This window comes from Balaenoptera ricei, chromosome 16 (assembly GCF_028023285.1).
Source record: "Balaenoptera ricei isolate mBalRic1 chromosome 16, mBalRic1.hap2, whole genome shotgun sequence".
Classification (NCBI taxonomy): Eukaryota; Metazoa; Chordata; class Mammalia; order Artiodactyla; family Balaenopteridae; genus Balaenoptera; species Balaenoptera ricei.
This window is the reverse complement of record NC_082654.1, coordinates 10,713,964-10,733,256: the sequence shown is the minus strand read 5'-3', so window position 1 is coordinate 10,733,256 and position 19,293 is coordinate 10,713,964. Positions and strand designations below refer to the sequence as shown.

The following is a 19,293-nucleotide window of genomic DNA, read 5'->3' as shown; positions in this document are numbered from 1 at the left end:
ATTGTTCTATAAATTAAGAAACAAGATTTCTTTTAATATAAGTAGAGAATAAGTAGAAAAGTAATTGAGCAATAATATTATTTAATAGCTAACATGTATTGACTGTTTACTCTGTGGCAGGCATTGTCATAAAATCTTTACCTGTAGAAATTTATTAACACTAATAGGAACTCCTCAAGTTCTGTGTGCTTACCTTACTTTATTGATGATAAATTCTAGACACAGAAAGATTAAGTAAACATGCCCCAGATCACACAGCAAATTACATGATAAAGCTTGGATTCAAGCCCAGGCAGCTGACCCCAGAGCCCAGGCTCCTCGGCTCTCCATCGCATTACCTCTGTGCATGTGTTAGATCTTGAAGCTCCTTTCTCCCCACTTTGATTTATTACAGTAGTGTTTCATTCTTTTATTTGTGTTTCCCTATGTAACTTCTCTGCAGAGCCTTCTGTGAATTCAAATTGTGCAGATGCCTTTAATACACAGTATCTCTTCACCTTCCTTATTCCAGAAGGTATCAGTGAAGCTCTGGATCCCCTTTTTCTTTCTTTTTTTTTAATTGAAATATAGTTGGCATACAATATTATGTTAGTTTCAGGTGTACTACATAGTGATGGATCCTCTCTTTCAATAGAAAAATTGCTGAACAATTAGCTGTGAAACAGCTTTAAGTTTCCCCCAGAATAGATTTATTTATCCTTTTGCAGTGAGGGATAACTTGGAGACAAGAGCTCTCTTGAAAGGGTGTCCTTTCCTTCTCTTTTTTTCTTCTTTTAATTTTCTTTTCTCTGAAGTAGTTCTTCCTCAAAAGACATCCCTTTTCTATAAATCTAGTTCAGATAACAGTGTCTATCGAATTGAAATCTCCTGTTTCTTCTTAGTTGAAATCGAAGTGCTAGGTAGCTCTTGTAGTGTCTGAACTCTGTTAGTGTTTTGATGACGTTCTTACTAAAGCAAAACCATTTATAATTAGGTTTTATTAAAATATCTATTATTTTATCACAGTTATTAAATAAAAATATTTCTCTGTTATGACTGCTTATAAATGGTGAAATTGATGTGTATTTGTTGCTGTTGTTTTCTAGGGAAGTATGGGTAGTATTACCTGCATCGCTTGGAAAGGTGATACATTAGTTCTTGGAGATATGGATGGAAATTTAAATTTTTGGGATTTGAAAGGCAGAGTATCCAGGTATGAATCAAAAAATGCAATCGTGTTATTTGGTTTAAAAAAAAAAAATCTCTTGGTATGGTTCCATTGGAGGCTTGTGACTTGGTAATAAGCAGGGTCACCAAATATGGTCATGTGGAGCTTGGACCCTTGGGTCTCTTGTCACTGAACTTGGGAGGAAGGGCCTTGAGCCAAACTCTGGAACATTCATAGAAGACCCTTATCTGCAGGTGGCTCATGCATAAGTCCTGGGACACTATTCCAGCCATTGTTAAAGAGCAGACACTTTCTGTTATACGTGGCCCCTGTCCCAGAAAGCAGAGATTCTCCTGTCACGTCACTAGACCTTGTCAAAAACAGAAATAGAAAGAGACATTGGACATATCTCTTGATGATGAGATATTACTCTACTTCATATTGGTGTTTTGGTTTTTGTTTGTTTGTCCTCAGAGGAATACCTACACACCGAAGTTGGGTGAGGAAGATTCGTTTTGCCCCTGGTAAAGGAAACCAAAAATTAATAGCAATGTACAATGATGGAGCTGAAGTATGGGATACTAAAGAGGTAGGCCCAGCTCCACGTGGGTACACTGCAAATGAAGCTGCTGGCCACAGGAACTATGTATTTTTTTCTTCCTTCTGATTTAGAAATGAAAACTATGTAATGGGTTTGTCAAGCTGATTAAAAGTTTTCTTCCTTTAAAATTTTTCTTTCACAGTATTTCTGTTTTAAAGATGATAGCCCAACAGATTTTTAATGTTATCACTATCTTTGGGACCTTTAAAATGCAGTCTGCATGTGGAAGGTAGACTGCCAAAGACTGTTCAGTTTTGAACGTAAACTGGACCTTTGCCACAGGCGCTGTCTTTCCTTGACTGTTTAATCCGGAATGATAAACATCTTCCTTTTCTTTGTGAAAGTGACAATCAGATTCGCTCTTGAAGGTTCAGATGGTGAGCAGTTTAAGAAGTGGAAGAAATGTAACCTATCGGATACTGGACGTGGACTGGTGTACATCAGATAAAGTGATCCTGGCTTCAGATGATGGGTGTATCAGGGTCCTGGAGATGTCCATGAAGTCCACGTGTTTTAGGATGGATGAACAGGAGTTAACCGGTATGGAGTTCTAGGGAAAGGATGCTTGGAAACCTGTCTTTATTTTGTACCAGCTGCTCTCTTCGGGGGAGAGAGGTGCTTCTGTTTCATCTCAGTCTTGCTTTCTAGGAATCTGAGTTTAAGAAAATATTATATATTAACTTAAAGCTTGAGGGTTTTTATTGCTGAGATGCTAGACTCTTTGTAACTGCAGACGTCAATCATTCCCCGACTCTGGTTTACCAAGCGCCCCTTCCTTGACCCTTTTCTGAGTGCTCTGTCAAAAGATCAAAGATGTTTACATTTATAAAAATGGCTTCCGCAGACTTTAGGAGAACTCATCAGAGGACATAAATCTAGTGATAAGGTGCTGCTGGCTTTTTAATAGTGAGCCTTATATCTTTCTCAACCATGCATCATGGAGAAATCACTTTGGAAAGTGTGCTGAGTATCATGAATTTTGATGCCCATCTTATGACTTGTTAAAGGGCCAGTCAAAACAAAATTAGATGATTGCACTACCTTACCCTTTTTTGTATGGTTTTGTATGGTTTATGCTTTGAGATTTTTTTTTCCAGAATGAAAAATATTTTAGCCAAAATAACTGGGACTGTAAAAAAAGGATGAGAAGTTTGTGAATGCACCCATCAATCTACTTGAAAATCAGACATCCTTCATTAAGTTTTCTCCAAGCATATATTTGGTGTACACTCTAAGCTATCTGATCTGTAAAAAATTTCATTAGAGAATTGTTTAGTCATTTACTGAGTTTCATCTTAGAAACTGTCAGCTCTGGGAATTGTCTATACCTTTGTAGAGTCAATCTTTGGCACATTCAGAGGCAGTAGTGTTTTGAAAACCTGCCCCTTCATGTTATGTTTGTGCTTGAGGCACTACCAAGTTGTTGTTTATGTTGGCTGGGCTACCTTATGTTAGGTGTGCTTTTGTTTTTGTCACTGCCCCACCCTGCCACTGTATTTGGGAACCACCACTTCTTATTCTGTAACCGTGTCTGCCATCTGCTGAGGCAGAAATTGAGCATTGCATTCCCATATCTGTCCTTGAGATACTTGCCAGCTCTGCAGAAGTAACAGGACTTCCTCCTAGGGAAGGACAAGCATAGATAATATTTTTTTTTTTTTAGATAATATTTTAAACATAAAGTTATTAAGGAAATGGAGGGAATTTCAAGGATGATTTTTCTTTTAATTTAGTTACTAATTCTAGACAAAGAAGTGTGCAAATATAATCTAAATGTTTGAGAAGCTTTTCTTTAACCTTTAACTTAAAATTTGTATCTAAAAATGTCCATAGCCAGGTACTTATTTTTAAATTAAACTGACTACAGAATTAGAGCCCATCATTAGCACATGTTTAATACCATACCCGAACAGCTGACCTGCAGCCAGATTTTAGATTACATTTTTCTTTTAAAGTTTTCCTAATACTAAAAAAAAAAAAAAAAAAATTATTCCTATCCAATCTCTATTGGTGTGACCTCAGCCAGAAAGGGAAAAATTTTTAAATAATAATGGGGAAAGGTCAATGAAATTGTGCATATTTCCACATATTGAACTTTAAACTCAGAACAACACTCAATAAATGTTAAAGAATAAAAACTGGTGAGAGTGTAAATATGGAGTTAGGAAAAAGATGTCTGTGTTTGCTGCCAGATATGTGCTGATTTGAGCTTGGAAAAATATCAATCTGTTTGATATAATACATTCCTATTCTGAGGAATTAGAAATGTATTTTGGACTTACTGATGTCGGATAAAAATAAAATCATTTGAGGTCATAGGCAGTGATGTAATATTTAATATATTTTTTTCAATTCTCCTTGATGACAAGTAGAAATATCATAATATATTGATTCAAATATGTTTTCTTAGAATAGCTTAGGTAGTCTTCTTCTTCCACCTGGCCTTTATTTACATTTGTCTGATACCTCCCCTCGCCCCCCATAAAGGGGGAGGTCAGACAAATGTAGAAAATTGGAATCCCTGTTTTTGAGTTGGAGAATCCTTCTTGCCCACTGCCAATTATCAGGGGCATAAAATGGCATAAAACAATCTTAATATCCTTTTTAGCAGCATCTAAAAGGAATTCAAGAGTATGAGACTTTAATAACATTTAGTATGATGCTGTTTCCAAGCACTTTAAATAGTGTCACTATGGTGTCAGAGACTCTTCAATCTCACTTTCTCCCCAGCTCTTAGCCCCTGTGTCGTAAGTGGTGATTACATTGAATATACTCTCTGAGTTGCCACCAGACTTACACACCGTTCTCTGCTGACTTCTCTGTAAACTGTCTATAGCTGAAGCTTTATAGTAGTATAAAATTTTACTTATTAAAAGCAAAAACTTTTTTTGTCTAGAACCTGTGTGGTGCCCATATCTCCTTGTTCCAAGGGCCGCCCTCGCCTTGAAAGCTTTCTTATTACATCAGCCTTGGAATGGACGGTATTCTTTAGACATTTCTCATGTGTAAGTTTTTTTGCATTTTTGTTTTCCTTTCCTAATTGATTTAAGATTGAAGGACACCCATGAAAATCAGCAGTGGCCTGTCTCCAGGGCTTATAGGGATTGGAACCTTAAAACCGAGCTGAGGCAGTAATGGCAGACACAATAAAAGAATCACTGATCTGCCTCTTGTCTTCACCCCTCTGGGGACTTTGGGGAAGCGTGAGCCTGTGGACAGCTGTGAGTACACATGCTGCTCTCAGGTGGCTCTGTGGTAGTCCTACTGTCTGAACATGGGGCATGGCATACTGAGTGTGAAGAGGGCCGGTTGAGGCCAAGAGGAATCTGGGGACAAGATTAATTCTTTTTAGAAGCAGCATGAAGGGGCCTACTTCAGAGGTATTTTATGTTTTATAGTCTGCCTCATTGCAAAAAAATATTCACATTATTAGTGGTTATTAGTTAACCTACCACAGGTGTTACAGGACTTATGCCATGTGGAATGCACAGATAGGCATGGGTTAGGGGAATTAAAAAGATAATAATATGATGAGGTGTCTTTTCTCCAAGAAGTATCTACTTAAAGAAAAGAATGCTCATTTTGCAGAGCAGAACAAGCAGATTCCTTTAGTCATTGCTAAGTTCCTTATTAACATGAATCTAAATCTGATAGTTTTTAGACCTCACTGATAAATTTTCTGGTTTCTTGAAAGCCAAGGAGACTTTCTGTACTCATTTCTTGGTTTTGACTAAATAACATAAAAGCAGACATTAAAGATGATTGAGTAGTTCCTGAGTAGACTGTTGCTATTTTGGTCTACAACCAGGTTTTTAACCAAGGACTACAAAGAAGTTATTTCTATATTAATACAACTTTTTTTCTGGTGAAGAAATAAATCGTTGTAAGTGAACAGAAAATGAACTCATTTAAAATCTTTTCTTGGTACAGTGATTATCCAGAAAATGAAGAAATAAAGAATCTCCTTCAAGAGCAGTTGAACTCATTGTCTAAGTAAGCACTCCAACTATGTTTTATTAGAAGATAAGAATATGAAAAAGAAAAACGTAATGATTTAGGCTTTTTAAAATTAAAATAAGCTTTGTTTTAGAAAATATTTAGTGGCCCACGGAGAGACCATTCTGTTCACAGAGGTGTGTTTCCCTTTAGAATCTTTGTCTTGTGGAAGTAAGGATCAGATTGCTGTGCGGTGGATGTCTTGTAGCTCAGCCTGCCTCCAGCACAAGTCCCCTGCGAAGCCTCGTGTTAGAGGGTGTACACAGGGTGATTCTTGTGTGTCCGTTTCCCTCTCCTAAAATGAGCTCTCTGTGTCAGGAGCTGTGTGTGCACTATTCTGGCTAAGAAATTAATATGCTCCCTAGAGCCAAGAGCATTTAAAAATATGTACTGGGAATAATATTGGAAAGGAAGTAGAAAAATATGGGTCCACAAGGAGTTCTTGGTAAAACATAGCATGTTTTTGCAATCTAGACTCTGCCACATGTATTTTAATATTTAATAAATTAACGATAATAGAATATTTTATTGATGTCAAATTCGAAATAATTACTTTGTTTTCTCTCTTCCAAGGTTAGCCTTTATGTTTAAATGGAAAAGAATAGATTTAAAGACTATCTTCTCTTCTTCCTGATTTATAAATATTCTATATTTGGCTATTTTAGAAATAGCAATTTATAAAAGCACTAGCCTTTCTTCCTTAAATATTTTAATTTTTGAATACGTTCAAGAATAAATTCTGAATGCATCATCTCTAAAGTATATACTGTTCCTGATGATTATCAGCAAAATCATTTTATCAACAATGACATTCTTGTTCCTATAGTTAGACAGCTGTTCATATTTTTAAAAACATGAGTTGAACTGCTTCAAGAAGCAAGAAGGTAAATCACAATTAGAGCCTTAAGCTGTGGTGGTTGATGGGTACTGCTTCTCCAAACCTAGATACACTCTAAGCCCTGTAAGCTTTTGCAATTTCCGGGTCACAGCAAAGTGACTTCTTTTGGAAGTTCTAAACATACCCTTTGGGTAGGATTTTTCATTTTAAGAGTATACTGATTTATCTCCTTTATTGTTGGATTCAAAAATGTTGTCTTGCCTTTGTCTGGATTCCTGTCTGCAGTGATATAAAGAAACTCTTGCTCGATCCGGAATTTACTCTCTTGCAGAGATGCCTGCTTGTTTCAAGGTAACTCTGTTTGAAGTGTTTTGTGTAAGACACAGGGAATTTCAGGTTAACTCGTTTCTTTTATTAAGGTTGTTAGTTAAGACCAAACTCTTTTGGATTTTAGAAAATATATCAGTTCATCCTTTATAGTTGGCTTACAATTAATTTTGAAAGTAGTACTACAAATAGGAAAAAAAAAACCCCACATTTTAAACATGAGATCTAGGCCTTCTCTATTGAAAAGACTCCTACAGACAGCTTTTTAAAATATCAGCTACAAAGTGCATAAATATACCTATATATATTGGTATGCCAATATTGGTATTAAATATACCAATAAGTTATATTGAGAAGTAATAACCTGTACATTCTTACTGTACAGTAGAGTTGTCCCTTATAAAAAAAGAGATTTCCCTCCACTCCCCAGAGAATAAATAACATATTATTTCCACACCTTATCTAGTCAGTTATTCCAGAGGAACTTCTTCCTTAGTTGGTCCAGATTGAAAGGTATGCTAATGGAAAACCAGGTAAATAATGGCCCAGGCTTCAGAACCATGGTGTTCCTCTGAACACAGAACAAGGGGGGATTTGGGTCTGAAGGGGCCTCATGCAGTCAGGGCCCTGTGCTGTTCGAGACCCAGTAACAGGACTGGAGGACTTGCAGCTTCACCTCTTCCACCCAGCCTGGCACGTGGTCTTTCACGTGCCAGCACCATGCTCCCAGCACTTGAAGCTACTGTGGGAAGCCCCCATCCAGGCCCTGCTCTGCTGTGTGAGTTCACTGGAAACTTTGGTTTCACCCTTGCCAGGCTTTACGGCGATGAATCGGAGCTGCACTTCTGGACTGTCGCTGCCCACTACCTGCACAGCTTGTCCCAGGAGAAGGCAGCAAGCACCCCAGCTGCTAAAGAAACTGCTCCTCGGGACAAAGTGAACAACCCACTAGATATATGTTATGATGTGCTCTGTGAAAATGCCTATTTTCAGGTATTATGTTTCATATATTAAAAACCTTTAAAGCTCTGTCTGTGTAAGTATCTTAACCTTGGGAAACTTTCGCACTAAGTAAAGGTCCATGTAATAGAAATGAGTCCCTTGGCACATTCACATAAAAAAGGATTGACTCAGTACTTGAAAAGCTCATAAATGCTTACAGAGTTTTTTAATAGACATTAAAATTTTATTATTAACAGTCTTCTATTTTTTTTTGGTCTTAAAATTTTTAACTTGGTTCATTTTAATTTTCTATAAATAACAAATAATTAATTTACTTGGTTTGAATTTGCTGTTCTATATATATAAAGGTAGTTTAATAATTTTTTTAACCTCCAGTAGAGTACTAAATTACACATAGGGATTTTTCTTCCAGCTCTACTGAAATGCAAGTTTCTGTAAGCAGGCAAACTTGCATACAGATTATAATACATTTCAACATTTTTTCTTCTTAGATTCTTATTAAATTGTTAGATTTCTATGAAGCTGATTAATAACCTCAGAAGTCAAAGTAATGTTTACTAGAATGACTTTAAGTATAATTTAAATAATTCAAAAGTTTTAAAATCCAGCCTCAATTTTCTCTCTTTTTTTTTTTGAAAATTTCTGAAATTTCTAGAAATTTCAGCTGGAAAGGGTTAATCTCCAGGAGGTGAAACGGTCAACTTATGATCATACCAGGAAATGTACAGACCAGCTACTTCTCTTGGGTCAAGTATGTCAATTTTTATAACTCTTTTCATGTTTCAGGGAGTTCCTAGTTGATTAGTAATTTACAGCATTACTTATACCACACACACACACACACACACACATACACTATAGTGTTTCCCTAAAAGTATAAAAGTATAAGTATAAATTTATGCTTTCTTTCAAAATAAGACCAACAAACATTCTGAGAAGGCAAAGGTATATGGTTAACCAGCTTGTAATTTTGGCTTCCATAATGTCACATGAGGCCTAACTAGTTTTGTTTTGTTTTGGTTTTGTGTCTTTGAATTGACTGGCGCAAAGCTTACATAAGCACCTGTATAAACCAGAATGTGGTTTTACATTTGTCCTAAAGAAGCAGTGTTGTACTTTTGTTCAATTTGTATATACGTAAACAAAGTGTTCAGGAACATTTTTGAGAAAAGTCCTCTTTAAGCTGAAAACTTCAGTGTTCCAAATTATGAATTTTAAAAGGTTATGTTGGAGGAAATTGGCCTCGTAATTAGAAGAACTGTTTCTCTTATTAGACAGACAGAGCTGTGCAGTTGCTATTGGAAACAAGCGCAGATAACCAGCATTATTACTGTGATTCACTGAAAGCCTGCTTGGTCACAACTGTCACCTCGTCAGGCCCCTCCCAGAGCACCATTAAGCTCGTGGCAACTAATATGATTGCCAATGGGAAATTGGCAGGTAAGTCATGTTTTTGGTATATTCGTTAATACTCCTGGAAAATCAGACCCACTCCTGGAAAGTAATTGGTTATTAGGGATATTTCTTTCTTTTTTATATACACTGGAGAAAACTAGAAAGATTATTGCTAGCAGTTTATAAGATGACCATATAATTTAATCATCTAGACCAGAGTGCTTTTTAAAGAGTAAATGGGGCACTATTAATAATTGCCAAGACAATAGGCATAAATTGGATAAACCTGGGCACCCTAAATGCTGAAAACCAGTGAGTGAGGTAGGCTTTACTTGTTTGTTTTCTGGACTGTGTTTGTACTTCCAACCCTGGTCATTTGAGTGGTAACATTGTAAAGCCCTATTTTAATATTTTATTTTAAAATTTAAGTCAGTAATGTCTCCAATAGGTAGGTATAAAATGTCCAAGATCAGATGAAGTCAAATGGTGATTTTACCCTTTAGTGACTCGTCAGAGAGACAGCTCCAGTGTCACTTGCGGAGCTGCTATTTTGTCTTCCAGAGGGTGTTCAGTTGCTCTGCCTGATAGACAAAGCTGCAGATGCCTGCCGCTACCTGCAGACCTATGGCGAGTGGAGCCGGGCAGCGTGGCTTGCCAAAGTAGGTGATTCTAGTAGGTGCCTTGAACATTTGGGATAGAAAGTTCAGTCTTGAACGTTTGACTCAAGATTTAGAAGCATTTTTGTGGCTGCAAAGCGGCTTTGCGAATATTTTCTTGCAACTTTCATCCTCTTATTCTTTGAGTATAAATTACATTTCTTATTGCAAGTTGGAGGTTGCATTTGTAGCAATTAAGTGAAAGCAGCTGCCTCCTCTCCCTACTGGGGTGTGAGCCCAGACTACACCCAGAGGTGTTGCCAGGCCTGTCGGTCCCGAAGGTGTGGGTCCCCGTCACTGCTGGTCATGATGCTGCAGCATCAGGGGGTGTGTAATAAAGCAGAGCCGAGCTTTGTTTCATAGGTACAGATCCCATTTCAATTAAATTCTTTTTTCCTTCTATAGTGCAGGATGTCTTTGTTTTTAACGTGGGCATCTCTCCCAGGTCCGTTTAAATTCAGAAGAGTGCGCTGATGTTTTAAAGCGGTGGGTTGACCACCTTTGCTCCCCTCAAGTGAACCAGAAGTCAAAGGCCCTCCTGGTCCTCCTCTCCCTGGGCTGCTTTTCCAGCGTGGCTGAGACGCTTCACAGGTACACCCAGTGTCCACGGCTGGTCAGGACCACCCGGGATTAACCACCTTACGCTGTCGTGAGGCTCTGCCGGGTCGATGGTAGTCCTCGGTGTCGGGAGTGAAGGGAGAAGCATACATTTTAGGTTTATTTAAAAAAGAAACCTAAAGGGATGGAACAGTCTATGTTTATTAATTCTTCATTTGGTCTAGGAACTGTGTTATTTTCCTACCAATATGCTAGTCACACCTAACAGGTACCTGTTTAAAAAGAATATTAAAAAAGTCTTCAGAGAATTGGGGACAATTCATCTTTGAGTAGAACAACTGAGATGAGGGCTAGAAGGCAGTAGGAAGGGTGAAGAAAGGGTGGCGAGTTGGAGGTGTCCCCTCTGAGAACCTTGAAGGGTAATTAATACTCCTCACTTGTTATAGGACATTTTATTTATTCAAAAACTAAGGGAGGTAGGTTGAGGCAGATACTGCAAAAGCTTACTTGTTAAATCTGGGCAATGGGTACGTGGATCATTGTCCTATCTCTGTAGATTTCTGTGGAATTCAACGATTTCACAAATTTTTTTTAAGTATTAATAAAAAAGAGCGGGGGGTTGGGGCGTGAGAATTCTCCCTTCCTTTCCTCTAAGCCGGGGCTGAGAACGGTGCTGGTGCGACTTACGCAGTACTCGGGCTTCCGGGGAGAGTGTGTATAAGTCTTTACATAGAAACACGCCCTGGGATGGTTCTCCTCTCAGATACCGTAAATTATAGCACCTAACTCGTGTTCTGTTGAGCAGCATGAGGTACTTCGACAGAGCGGCCTTGTTTGTGGAAGCTTGTCTCAAGTACGGTGCGATTGAAGTCAGCGAGGACACAGATATCCTTTGCCGGGACGTGTGTGCTGAGGAGGAGCGGATGCTGTGAGCAGGTTTTAGAATCTCTCTCAGTTGTGCTGCCGGGGAAGAACTAGTCTATCGAGAAAGATCTGTATTCTGACCCTCCAGAGCCAGGAAAGAGGGAGAAACGAGAGAGAATCAGAAAGAAGGTTGTTGCACCACCAGCCTCAGCTGTGAGATAGACGGAGCATCAGGAAGGGCTGTAAAGGGGAGGGAGCCCGAATTTTGTAATGTTTTGTTTGAACTTAAAAAGAAGATAGAGGAAGACTAGTTTAGGAAAGGTATAGGAGGCTGCTACTGGAATAAATGCATACTGGGATAGAATAAAAAGAAAGACTTGCTGTTATCCACAGGGACAGTCTAACATGGAACAAGACACAGCAGCACTTCAGAGAGACGTGTCATGCAGGCAGGTCACTGTGGTCCACGTATGACCAGGAGCATTTCAGTTCTTCTACAAGTCACTTGAGTCACATGTGTTTCTTTGAAAAGAATGAGCTTGAGAATCCAACTCTCAGGTCCTTGTGTTTGCAGAGGCCTTGTTATATCATGGCACTTTTTCTTGAATTGTTACATTGTGGCCTCATTTCTACATGTCATGGTTTTGATTTTCTGTATATTTTTTTATAGAAAATTAAACAACTCAGTGTCATATATCTAGGCACTGGGGAAGTTGGCTCTAGTTTGAAGGAGCCATTTTGGATATCAGAACACAGTGGAACAGGGCTGTCTAAAATCCCAACACCCAGCTATCTGGAGCTCTTGCCTTGGGGCAGGCTTTGTAAATAGAACCGCTCAGTGAAGCTCATCTGCCCCTTAAACCACAGCCTCTCCGACTTTCAGACGGCATGAGGGTATGCATGTGAGTTTCACTTCTGTCATCCTTCTTTCTCCAGTCGTTAAGTGCATTTAGACCTTGGAGAATCCGGGAGGATGTTAGTTGGGTCTTGTAGAAGGACAAACTCTGGGCTCGGCTGGTGCAAGTGCAGGGACATTACACATTGAAACATCGCCTCCCCCGCCGGGAGTTGCCCTCCCCCAGGGAAGAGGTACCTGTGCTTCTCCCGTGCTGCCCTCCCGTGGACACTCCGGCAGAGCTGGTCATTGTTTCTGGCCTGTGGGAAGCTGGTGGAGCCCTTTTTGCCCTTCTTTTCCTTAACTGTGGTTTACAGAAACTCATCTCTGCTATATATGCGGATTATGCCCGAAGTTTGAAGAACCTCGGTTTTAAACAGGGAGCGTTTTTTTTTGCTTCAAAAGCTGGAGCAGCTGGCAGAGATTTATTGAATGAGCTGGAGTTCCCCAAGCAAGAAGTGACTGAAGAGTGACAGGTCAGCATGTACCGGGGCACCCGGCCTCGCGAGCAGTCGGCCGGGGCCTTGGTCTGGCTGTGGACGGCCACAGCCCAGGCTCATGCGGACGCCGTCCCTGCCGGGGTCCTCGTGGGCCGTTTCACTACCTGTGCACAGCAGCGTGTAAACATTCACACTGTCAGGAGCGGGTTCTAGGACCTGTGTTTCTCTCAGAGGAAGGTGGGAGCGCTTCAGATTTTGAAAGTATAACATTTTGTACTTTGGAGACAGTTTTAAGAGTCCCTGGAAACACTTTAAATTTTTTTTAAAGTTAAGATCCAAGCAACTGAATTGCTTTTCTCATTGACTAGATTTAAATCTATAGTAAAAGGAGTTTGTGAGACCTGTTCTGAAATCTGTGCTTTGCCTGTGTTTATATACAGTCATTCCAGGTACAAACAGAGCAGAAACATTTAAACAGTAAAGGTGACTTACCATAGCATTCCTGTTTTTTTTTTTTTTTTTTTTTCCTGGTTTTCTTACCTTGAAAACAGAACTGTTGATTTCCTGATTTAGGCAGTTGCTAAGTTTTGTAATTGCAGGTTCATAGGCGCATAGAGAAATTGTCCGCTTTATATTTTGTCCAGTGTGTGGAGTCTTGTGTATTTGGATTTTAACTCCTGGGATGCGTTACAGTACCCCTCCCTCTGAAGGCACTGTTCTTTAATAGTCTTTGTTTTCTTCCAGTGACTGAACTATATGAGATGTGACTGTCGTAAATTATTGCTAAAAATTTAAATGTGTATAATTTACAGAAATGATAAATAAAAAGGGACTTCATCCCAGCCCGGCCTTTGTGTTCTCTGAGCTGCTGTGCACCAGGCTGGGTGCTGGGCTGGCGCCTCAGGAGTCGGTCGAGCTGCCAGCCCTCCAGCATCCAAGCCGCTTTGCTGAATCCAGAGAAACTGGGCTGCGGGAACTCGGGCCCGCAGCATACAGCTGCCTCTGAGTTCCTGGGTGGACAGGGCTCGGCTTGTGGCTCTTAGAGGTGAGGAAATGGCCTTCCTGTCTTCTCCTCCTGGATGTCCACGGTGGCACGTATCGTAACACCCACCAGGAGGTGTTTTTAGATAAAATCGTAGTCTCTACCCTTAGATATCAACCAGTCTGCCCCATCAGACAAGGAACTGAGATCCATGGAGAGGAAGAGCCTGTTCCGGGAATGCTTGTTCCCAGGCCAGTGTTTTGGCTAAATGTCCTAGAAGAAGCCCAGGACCCATTCATTGGTCCTGTGATTGGCTAACCTTCTTGCCCTTTCTTTGCCTAGGTAGGTTACATAGAATTTTTGAAGGCCATGGGCAAACCCATCTCTCTTTATATTGTTTATTAGTTAAATGATTGTCAGGATAGACTTTATTAATTCAACCGTCAACTAGCTAAAGGAGAAAAGAATGCTGGCCTTAGTAAGCAGAGAGAAAAAAGAAGAAATTCCAGCATAGGGCATCTTGAAAATTAAATGTGCTTTGGATTGGAGGCCGGCAAATAGGCAGTGAGCTGTTGCCTGATTGTGCGAATGGAGGAGAGGACCAGGCGCAGCTCAGCAGCAGCCGCTGAGCAGAGAGGCCCGAGAGCCTGGAACATGTCACAGACCGGCTGGTCAGGATGGCAGCCAGTCTGTGTCAAGATACAACTCAGAGTCCCGTTCTGAACAGAACCCGGACTTCCCTTTCCCCGTGACCTTGTGGGCTCAAAGCTGAAACTGTGCTCCACGCCCCTCTGGTGAGCATTTGAATTCAAGGGTAGGTGAATCACATTCACAGTCAGTCTTTCTGAACCTCAGCTTGCCTTTTCACGGAAGGTCTTTAAGCACATTGTGTTACCAATGCATTAGCAGAGGAGGCTTCCCAGGGTGACACAAGCAGCGGGAATTGGGAAGGAGAGTGACCGTGACTTCAGGTCAGCAGGTGTCTCCCTGTGCAAATCCCCACAGGTGTGCTTGTCAGGCCCTTGGCCCTTCCCTTGGCAATGAAGGAAGCCTGAGTGGAGGGGAGAAACCTGGCCTGGTGGGCAGGGGCTTCTGCGCAAGGGAAGCCCCGTGTGAGACCACTCCTCTGGCTGCTCTCGCGGAGCCATTTCCTGTCGCTCACTGTTACCTTTTTCCTGTTCGGTTACTAATTGTTCTGCGGGTGGTGGCATGCTCTCGGCCTGCCCGCACTCGTGCTTTAGTTATTTCCATCGCTTTGAAGGTGGGAGCAGAACCTTTTGTTCTTCTAAAATAGATATCAGAGCAGCATCAGTACAAGCTTCATGTCCCTCCCAGATGCAACTAATCAGAAATTCTCTACAGAATAGACCTCACCTCGATATGAAAACAGGTCCTCTCTCGACTATTTATTGCCTGGAGATTTCATCTTGCGTGAAGACAGTATTAGGTTTCAGTGACTCCTCAGCTCGGGATCACCCACAGTATTTCATTCTCCTTGGCAGCACTTCATGATTGAAGTAAAGCGTTCAGGTACAAACTTGTAGTCATGCTAGAATAAAAGAATTCTGCAAGGCAGAAATGACAGACAAGTTAGAATATTCTCTGAGCCAGTAGGGCTCTATTTCTTTGGGATCTATTTTAGAAGAACAAAAGCTTCTGCTCCCATCTTGTAATTGATTTGACTGACTCAAAGCAACTTGTGAATGAAAGAAGTCTCTCAATTAAAATGTAAAGGGATTTTTAATTGGTTATACTTGAAGGTGCTGGTGTTTTAAAAGAAGAAAAGCGAAGGAGCTGGGCTTTAGGAATGCAGTTCTCCTGAGAACTGCTGGAATCCAATTAGCTGGGCAGGCCCAAAGCACACTCAGATGGGCAGATTGTCCCGCTTGCCTTTCTTGTCCTTAAAGGCTCCTTGCATGTGTTTGCTCCATCAGCCATGCCAGACCCACGCAGAATAATGCCATGAAGGCCCCACTTCTCTCCCACTCAGATTTTCAGTGACTGCGGCTCTCAGATGAGTCCCTGCAGGCATTTTGCCTCAGCATCTGGCTCTCAAACCTAAAAAGGCCAACTAAACACCACCAACCCTCCTTATTTTTTTCAGTGACATTGAGAAATATGACTTAGTCAAGGTGAAAGTAACTGTCCTAAGTACAAGAGAAGGAAAGACATTCTAGGGTTCCGTAGGTGATTTGGGTTGATATCTAGCTTTTCCATCTTCCATATTTATTTTTAGCAAAGCCAAGTGCAGTTAGGCAAGAAAGCTGTTAAAAACCCTGTGATGTACTGCTTCAGAAAGATTGAACAAATTAGTTAAGACTTTAAGATCAGATAAAAAGATATTCCTCAGTCACTGCCTTAAAAACGTTGCTTGGGTCAGTTTTCTCTCGCGTCGACTGTCTTCTTGAAACTGAAGTCGGGGGTCTGGTGTGGGGCAGCAGTGCGGGCTGGCGGGGGGTGGGGGTGGGCGGGTAGGCTGCACGGGAAGGGGCCCCCGTTCCGTGGCTTCCTCGAGACGAAGGGCTGCAGAGTGTGGCCTGCAGACCTGCCTGTTTCGTAAACAAAGTTTTACTGGAACAACCGTGACCACTTGTTCAGTGTCCGTAGCATTCAACAGATTTGAGTATTTGCAACAGATACTCTATCCTAAAAAACCTAAAATATTTACTGTCTGGCCCTTTACAGGAAAAAGTTTACCCACTCCTACTCTAGGTCCATAATGCCAACTTGAGATGAAATTTCAGATATCCAGTTGTCTTTCTGGGTACAGATCAGTGATCCTTCTCTGACTAGGTACACTAGAACTTACCTCTTTTTAGAAAGATGTTGTTATAAGTGTTATCGCATCCGGCTCCTTTATGGGCCCCAATTCCCATGGCAGTGGGTCTAGGAAACTACGTACAACATGTATCACCCGGGCTGACCTTAGTCTTATTTCTGACAGTTCTGAGATAAATAGATGGTATATATACGTCATCAGTCGATGATAGATGACATCAGCAGATGATAGAAAATTTATATCTAAGAGCTGTTTCATTATCAGCAATTTTAAGCAAATCTCAGTCTTACTCCAGACACCTCCTAACGTGTTCTGCTATAATAAGACCTCATTTTATTCCAATATTTTGACATTCTACCGTCTAGAGCTTTCATGCTTCAGGCAGGGTGGAAGATGAAAAATCGTTAACACCCTAAGCCCGTGGTAGGTGTTAACTGTTGCTGACGTGAGTTCACAGGGTACAGATGTTTCTGGACAGAAACCCTGGGTGGGGGAAGTCTCAGCAACTGATGACTCGGGCTTCGTGTAATCCCATATGGATGAGCCAGGAAGTGGAACGGTTATCAAAAGGGGAGGATGGATAAGCCTGCAGCATAATCAAATGGAAAAGCTCAACTGAGGAGGAAACTGGCAAACCGTAAGTTGGCACAGATACATTGTGGGAGGGAGGGAAGGAGGAAGGCCTGAGAAACGAGATTTCTTAAAGGCTGATTTGGGGGGAAATGATTCGGATCGTTTTCTTAAGAACCATCTGTCCAACAACAAAATTTAGTTCTGTGGATTAAGTTCACTTCCCAGTGGTCTGGAGTGCGCATCGGGAATGTAATTGAACGATAGGCCCTTGCATGTCTGAAGTTGCTAATATCTGTCAAGAGTAGGACAGGAAGAATAGACTGTGTCCCGTGAAGCAGCTGGAAAGCTGTCCTAGAGGATAGTGTTCTAGCAAGAGTCTAGCATTAGTTAATTCAAGGGATCTTAAGAATCTGATTTAAGTTTGTGCTCTTGGCAATGCCACTGCACGTTGCAGAGGGTCTGCGGGAGCCACACTGGCTAGCAGGGTAACTGTCAGCCAAGCCTTGGGTTTTGCTTTTTGCTTTTGCAAACCTGCTCAGCAGTGGTTCTGAACACCAGTGCCCAAGGTGTGGAACAAAGAGGAAAGCGTGGCCTCGGGATGGCATGTCCCTGCCATCTAGCTGCCTGACCTTGGGCAAGCCGTCACCTGAGCCTCCTTTGTAAGAGGGGGATAATATTGCCTGCCTCCCAGGGTGGTTGAGAGAAAGATGACAGATGACAGATGGGAGGGCTCATCAGTCTAGAGGATGCCCAAGTCCTTAGAAGTTATTCAGGAAAGTGTGTGTTCTGTCTGCGTCGCTGCTCATGGGAAGATGGGTGAGATTGTCAGCTTTCGTTAACGACGGGGAGTCTTGCTTGTGAGACACAGACCAGCAGGAGCTGGGATTAGAACAAGGCCGGGAGGAAGGGAGAGAAAAGGAAGACAGAAAGTGACTCTCGGCATCCCTAACGTCCGTCGCCCACTCTGGCATTGTGGAAAACTTGTTCTGAGTAGAAAGAACTTGATCTGGTGCCAGGGTGGACCACCTTCTCTCCATGAGGCATCTCCAGACGCCTGCTCCGTCCACTTCCAGCAGTTCCTCCCTGACCGTCTCCCCCATACGCAGCAAGTCTCCCCCTGCCTGAGACTCACACACCTTCCCCCACCCCAGCCCTCTGCTGCCTCCCCACCCCCTGCCCTGTCCTTACCCGTGGGAACCACCAAGCTCCGAGCGTGGACTGAGCCACCACCTTCCGTGGGAGGCACTTCCCTACAACTGGGTGAGGCTGGGATGGAGTAGAGAAGTGAAGAGCAGCCCTGGGCACGAGGGGACGTTCACCCCCGACAGGGGAAGGACTGAACAGAATCTACCGGGAGTGGCCGTGAAAGGACACACGGCGAACAGTGGAAGACAGACCAGGAAAGGCGCACAGCAGGTGCCGTGGGGTTCAGAAAGGCAAGGGAGCAGGCGACTCCCTGGGGCCTCCTGGGGAGGCGGTGTCAGCGTGGCCCTGAAGGATGGGCAGGAATGAGCCCAGCCGGTCCAGGCAGATGAAAAGCGCAAAGAAAGGTGTGGCCGTGAAAACAGACCTAGAACCAACACCAGCAAATGGTTCCATTTTTCAGCAATGTTGGATACGTCCCCTGGGGCTGGGTGGCAGGAGCGTGTGGACCAGCTGCTCGGGCGCCCATGGAGGCCCCCGTGGGGCCCGGTCCTGTGCTCTCTGCTCACCAGAGAACCGGCCAGCGGCTCCCATCAGCGGCTCCAGGTAGCGGGGGAGCTGCGTTCCCAGAGCCGCATCGCTGACGGTGGGTGAGAAGGAAGAGGCAGGAGCTTCTGACCTGCTGGGCAGTGAGGCTGCAGGTCTGTCGGACCACCGTGGTGGGCCCAGCCCACTGCCCCTGAAAGGGAGGTCCAGGCCTGGAGGTGGGAAGAGCAGCTTAGCCGTACCCCCACTTCCACTGTTAGTCCTGCTGTCCATTCACAGAGCAGCCAGAGTGATGCTTTAGATACAAGATTCTCATCACATGCTGCCCTGGCCACCTCTCTCCAGCGGCTCCAGTCGCACTTGGAGTAGAAGCCAGCCCTTTACCACGCCTGTCTATAAGGAAGGCCCTGCATGATCTAGCCCTGCCCACTTGCCTCTGTCCACGTCTCTGACCTTGAACATGCCAATCCGTCCGCTTCAGCACCTTTGCACTTGCCGTGCCCTTTGCCCGGAGCTCTCTTCCCCTGCTGTTCACGGGCCTCGCTCTTCCCTCCCTGAGACCTCTGCTCAAATGTCACCTCACCGTCGGA

At 42.5% G+C, this 19,293-nt stretch overlaps 1 protein-coding gene across 1 annotated transcript in view; it reads left to right on the top strand.

The window, feature by feature from the left end:
• The window catches only part of WDR11 (WD repeat domain 11), a 54,021-nt gene extending 40,514 nt beyond the window's left edge, over positions 1 to 13,507 (top strand). The window contains exons 17-29 of the mRNA XM_059899909.1: positions 1,086 to 1,192; positions 1,622 to 1,736; positions 2,117 to 2,288; positions 4,645 to 4,753; positions 5,679 to 5,741; positions 6,868 to 6,933; positions 7,725 to 7,902; positions 8,528 to 8,623; positions 9,147 to 9,312; positions 9,829 to 9,926; positions 10,369 to 10,514; positions 11,287 to 11,367; positions 12,557 to 13,507. Of these exons, the coding sequence (XP_059755892.1) occupies positions 1,086 to 1,192; positions 1,622 to 1,736; positions 2,117 to 2,288; positions 4,645 to 4,753; positions 5,679 to 5,741; positions 6,868 to 6,933; positions 7,725 to 7,902; positions 8,528 to 8,623; positions 9,147 to 9,312; positions 9,829 to 9,926; positions 10,369 to 10,514; positions 11,287 to 11,367; positions 12,557 to 12,713 (1,554 nt within the window). The 3' untranslated portion in view covers positions 12,714 to 13,507. The remainder of the gene's footprint in view (positions 1 to 1,085; positions 1,193 to 1,621; positions 1,737 to 2,116; positions 2,289 to 4,644; positions 4,754 to 5,678; positions 5,742 to 6,867; positions 6,934 to 7,724; positions 7,903 to 8,527; positions 8,624 to 9,146; positions 9,313 to 9,828; positions 9,927 to 10,368; positions 10,515 to 11,286; positions 11,368 to 12,556) is intronic.
• Positions 13,508 to 19,293: the final 5,786 nt, after the last annotated feature.